Raw genomic sequence first — 5717 nt, 5'->3', positions numbered from 1 at the left:
GCCTGCCCTGCCGCATCGGGCAACTCAGCCGCCTGCGCTTCCTGTCGGCCGCGCGCAACAAGCTGCCCTTCCTGCCCTGGGACTTCAGGAACCTCTCCCTGGAGAACCTGGACCTCTTTGGGAATCCCTTTGAGCAGCCCAACCCGCTGGTTCCCAACATCCAGCTGAAGATCCCCTTGACTCTGCTGGAGTGTGCTGCCAGGGCCACGGTCAATCACAGGTAAGGGCAGGGAGGCACAGCTGGCACTGCTCCTTCACACCTGTCCTCCCTCACCTGCTCCCTTCCTTTGCCCTCAGTGCCTGCTTTTGTTGTCATTGGAGTGCAAAAGTTCTATTGTCAGTACATTGCAAGGGTTCCACATTGCTAGAGTTTCACACCTCCTTGATGTTTGTAGGAGGCTCCTCTAGGCACTGACTCTTCCTTGTCCTTGCAGTAGCCAAGTGACTCCAATTCCCCTTACCCAACCAATCCACTCTTTTATAACACGCTTCTTATTGGCTACAGGTGCAGCCTGTTAAAGTCAGGCCTGCTCCTACTCTTTACTAATTAATCCAGCTGCAGCTCTTTAGGGGGTAAGATTACTCTCTATACGACCTTTATTTACTTCTGTTCTCTCCCCCTACATACTTTCTCACCTATTAACTTCATAAGATCAAAATCCCTTTAAATTCCACTTGTCAAATCACCAGGATAAGGATAATTGGTGCCTTTTTAAGCATTTAAGGAAAGGCAGAGATTGAAGTGTTTTCATCCACCAAAGGGGCATGAACAGAATATTTTTGGCCAACTTTGGGAAAAGGGAATCAATTCTACAACCCTGAGCCACTTCTTTTGCAGGCTTTCCCCTGCCATAGGTTTTCCTTCAGCTCCTCATTTCCCTTGGTGTTGGAGTGAGGGTGTTCTGACTTATTCAGAGAGCCCAGCTCATAGGAAGTTTAAAAAATATGATTTCACCAAGTGAATCCCACCCTCCCAGGCTGCTGTTTGTTCTCAGCTCCTTCCTCTTCCCCCACCCCTGATCCTTCGTGTACCAGGAGCCTCCAGGTACCAGCAGCTGCTGCTCCCACCCTGCTCTGGGTGGGAAGGGAGCACAAAGATGGAAATTTGGCACAGGAAGAGAGGAGAGAGAGGCTGGAAGTGTCCCTAATCTTCATCCTGTGCCTGTTCCTGCCTTGAGGGTGGGCAGAGCCCATAAACCTGGGGTAATTGTCCAGAAATTTGCACCAAAGGCATCCACAGGCACACCCTGAAGGGAGCTGAGCCACCACATGTTCTGGGCGAATCACTGCTGACCTTGCTGATTTTATAATTAAACCCCACATGTCTCCTTTCCCAACTTTATATAAATTGCAGTGGGTTTGATGTCAATATTAATGCTTTTTTTCTACCTCTAGAAACCCCTCAGCACTGGTCAGATTTCAGTTACTGTAAAAACCTTGAGAAAGGGACGAAACAGAAGGAGAAGGTGCAAAAATAATGTTTGGAAATCAGTCTTCATTCTGGGAAAGTACCAGAGTTCTTGATTATGTTTTTCCCAGAAAAAAGGGTGTTCTGAAATTAAGGTGGTGAAAAAGAAAGCCCAGAGGAGTCTTAGCTGTGTGGAAAACTTGGGAATGTGTAGGTGGAGGCAGGATGTGAGTCAGTGGGATCTGTGCTGAGTTTGGAGTGCCAGCTGGGCACTGCTGAGCCCCACACTTCAGCACCCCGACAGAATTCCTCAGGGGAATTACTGACTTTGTACCCCAAGCTTGACACTGCTCCTCTGTGAATTCCAAAAGGAGCAATTCCCCTTCCCGACTCTGGATGTCATTGCTGGTACGAGGGATGGAGAGAGCTGTGGAGCAGGAGAACTTTTCATTCCCTGCCTGCAGGACAGTGCTGCTGCAAAAGGCTCAGTTTATCTCCTGCTTTCTCTGAGTTGTGTTTTAGCACTGCTACTCCTCGGTGTAAGAGGCAGGAGTAAATGGTGGGTGCTGCGTCAGGCCAGGGTGAGGCACAGAGAGTGAGGGAAGAACAGAACCTGCCCAGTTGTCTCATTACTCTTAATCTTCCTTTAATTCTCTAATTCTCATTACTCTTAATCTTTCTAATTCCCTAGCTGGCTGTGGCCCAGGCTGCCAGGATTGCTGTGAGCTCCCTGTTGGGTGTTTCCCGGAGTTCATGTCCTTAGGGCTGCCTTGGGAAGTGGCATTTCAGTCCTAAAATTGGAAATTTCATTCCTAAAAATCTCAGGAAGTGGCATTTCAGTCCCAAATCTCTGGTTTTCCGTGTCTGTGTGATGCCTGGAGAGGCTCCCTGGAACAGAGGCTGGACAGAGTTAAAGGAATAAAGCAGGGATTTATTAAAAGGCCTTCACAGGATCCACCTTGGGCAGTACAAGAGCCCAGGCAGGGCTGCACCCAAGATGGACTCAGAGTCACAAGTTTCCACACTTTTATAAGTTTCGGTCCATTTCCATATTGGGGTTCATTGTCCAACTTCAGCTCCAGGTTTTGCAGTCCCACCCTCTCAGTTTGCTCTCCTCAGTTCGCTGGTTTTACACTTTTGGTCCCAAAGTGGTGCCCTTGCTTCTGGGGCTGGGAAAGGATTGTTCTGTGTGCCTGAGGAGAGGAAAAGGATTGTTCTGTGGGACTGAGCTGTGAGGAGAAGCTGCTGACACTTTATATGAAGTTCAGAGTTATACATGTGCGTGCATGTCACTGTCATATTTTATGAAAAATCCCTTTGCCAGGATTTTTCTCCTGAGAAGCCTCAGAAAAGAAATGCAAACAATAATTATCTGATTGCTTAGATTGTAGTTTGGAGGTTGCTCACCAACAGGTGCATCTCTGATTGGTTCCATGTGAATTGTTTAAATTAGTGACCAATCCCAGTCCAGCTGTGTCAAGACTCTGGTCAGTCATAGGGATTTTATTATCATTTCTTTTCTAGCCTTCTGATTTCTCCTTTCTTTAGTATAGTTTTGGTATATCATTTTCATATAATATAACACCATATAATGCAACATAATATAACATAATATAACATTGTATAACATAAATATAATACAACACAATATGATATATGATATGATGTAATATGCTATGATAATATAATATAATATAATATAATATAATATAATATAATATAATATAATATAATATAATATAATATAATATAATATATCAGCCTTCTGAGAACTTGGAGTCAATTCTCATCTCTCACCTCTTCCTGAGGACCTTACAATGCCTCAACAATTAATAACCACATGTATATATATAATTTTTTAATATATGTAGATAAATACATATATATAAATATATGTATATATATACATATATGTGTATATATACACATATGTAAATATATATACATATATTTATGTGTATATATATAGAGAAAGATATGTGTATATGTATAAATATATACAATTACATATATATTTTTAAATATATATATACACACACATATATACATATACATATATATATACACATATATATATATACTCACCAGTGCAGTGCAGAGTCTGGAAAACCTGAAAGCTGCAACTGAAGGCATTGGCTCAGCCTGTCTCCTCCCATCCCACAGGATCCCTTATGGTTGCCACCTGCTCCCTTCCCACCTGTGCAAGGATCTGGAGGTGGCCAAGACGTGTCGGTGCGGGAGCGCCTGCCTGAGCAGCTTCATCCAGATCACGGTGACCATGAACCTGCACCACGTGGCGCACACCGTGGTGCTCGTGGACAACATGGGCGGCACCGACGCGCCCGTGCTCTGCTACTTCTGCTCCCTGCACTGCTACTCCCAGTTCCTGGACAGGCACCACGGCTGACACCAGCCAGGATGGCTGACACCGGCCAGGATGGCTGACACCGGCCAGGACGGGCTGCCTGGGGAGGGAGGAGCCTGGAGGTGTCACCTGCGGTGTCACCGGAGCTCCCTGCAGGGACAGATCCCTCTGGGTCGGCGTGGCATGGCCTGGCCTGGCCTGGCCTGGCTCTTCTGCCCCTCTGGGAGGGAGGGGACATGGCCTGGCCTGGTCTGACCTGGCTCTTCTGCCCCTCTGGGAGCAAGGGGACACAGCCTGACCTGGCCTGACCTATTTTTTTTTCTGCCCCTCGGGGAGGAGGGGACATGGCCTGGCCTGGCCTGGCCTGGCTCTTCTCCTTCTCTGGAAGGGAGGGGACACAGCCTGACCTTCTCCCCCTCTGGAGACAAATCCCTCTGGGAGGGAGGGGACACAGCCTGGCCTGGCCTGGCTCTTCTGCCCCTTTGGGAGGGAGGGGACATGGCCTGGCCTGGCCTGGCCTGGCTCTTCTCCCCCTCTGGAATCTCCTCTGCCTGGAGCACCAAGCAGTGTTGAGCTGGAGAGAACCTTCCTTGGAAGGTATTTCCCCTTTTCCCTGTGTTCTCGGGGTTTCTGGGTTTGTGGGTAAGTGGTTCCTTCTTGGAAGGACAAAGGGAATGTGAATTTATCCCAGACTTGCCCATGTGAGCTCTGCCAGGCCAGCGCTGCACTCCCCTCTTGCCAGGGGAGGAGAAACCACATCCAGAGCAGTTGTGGAATCCCAGGTGCTTCTTTTTTTAAAGGTTCTGTTACAACATTCCCACTCGGAGCAGGGACCAGCATTGCTGGGTTTTGTTTTTGGGGTTTCTTTCTTTGTGATACCAGAAATGTCTTTTTTCTAAATATGTGCCTGAAACTTTGTTTCTTAATCCTCCTGTTTTAACCATTCTGGAATTTGTTTCACTGTGTTGACTGATTAAATTTTGAAAGCCTTCCATGCATGTGTGGATTGTGTTTTGTCTGAAGGGTTTTCATCCAGTCTATTCCAGGAATTAACTGCTGGTATTTTTCTGGGGATGACACCAAAATGTTGAGCATATCCACAAATTCTTGTATTTCCTGTCTTGTCTGGGAGATGGGAACAGCAGGGAACAAACACTTGTGATTCTAGAATTAATTAATCTGATTTTTTTTAATTCTTACCATTCAAGAATGGGGTTCATAATCCTAAATCTTTCAAATCTAGGATTATTTTATTTTAAGAAGTTTTTAGGAATCCCATTCCCTGGAAGATGTGATGGCTCGGAGCACACTGAGTGCCTGCTGGGGAGGTTTAGTTTGGATTTTGGGAAAATTTCTCCATGGAAAGGGGGTTTGGCATGGGGCACTGATGGAGTCCCCATCCCTGCAGGGATCTAGGATGGTTTCCTTACCTTTTTCTTGCAATTCTGGAATTATTTTACTCTTACATTGATGTTGAAAACTTTGGAGACATTTTATACTTGTGACTCTAGAATTAATTAATCTGAATTTTTTAATTCTTACCATTCAACAATGGTTTCATAATCCTAATCTTTCAAATCTAGAATTATTTTATTTTATTCTGTAAATTTTAGATTTTTTTTTCTTTCCATCTTAGAGTTATTTTATCTTATTCTTCCAATCCTACAGTGATTTTATCTTATTCCTGCATTTCTAGAATGAGTTCTCCTCGCCTTATTCTTGTCATTGCAGAATGCTTTTTAACGTGCAGTTTTTCAACCCTAGCATTCACTTATTTTTTTTTTATGTTACTCCCGCGGCTCCCGGCTGGTTTCCGTGTGTTTTCCTCGCATTTCCAGAGTTATTTTCCGTTTTTTTCCCCAATCCCGAAGGATTCCGCCGCCCCTACCCGCCCTCCCCTCACGACTTGGCCCCGCCCCCTCCCGGCGCCGCCCAATCAGAGCG

General features: G+C 45.8%; 1 protein-coding gene across 1 annotated transcript in view; it reads left to right on the top strand.

Moving 5' to 3' along the window:
* LRR1 (leucine rich repeat protein 1) overlaps positions 1-3962 on the top strand; it is a gene marked incomplete at its 5' end in the record, with an annotated part of 4479 nt that extends 517 nt beyond the window's left edge. The window contains 2 exons of the mRNA XM_031066219.1: positions 1-220; positions 3572-3962. Of these exons, the coding sequence (XP_030922079.1) occupies positions 1-220; positions 3572-3815 (464 nt within the window). The remainder of the gene's footprint in view (positions 221-3571) is intronic.
* Between the last annotated feature and the right edge of the window lie 1755 nt (positions 3963-5717).

Source organism: Geospiza fortis, unplaced genomic scaffold (assembly GCF_000277835.1).
Source record: "Geospiza fortis unplaced genomic scaffold, GeoFor_1.0 scaffold23, whole genome shotgun sequence".
NCBI lineage: Eukaryota > Metazoa > Chordata > Aves > Passeriformes > Thraupidae > Geospiza > Geospiza fortis.
This window is presented reverse-complemented; position numbering and strand designations above follow the sequence as displayed.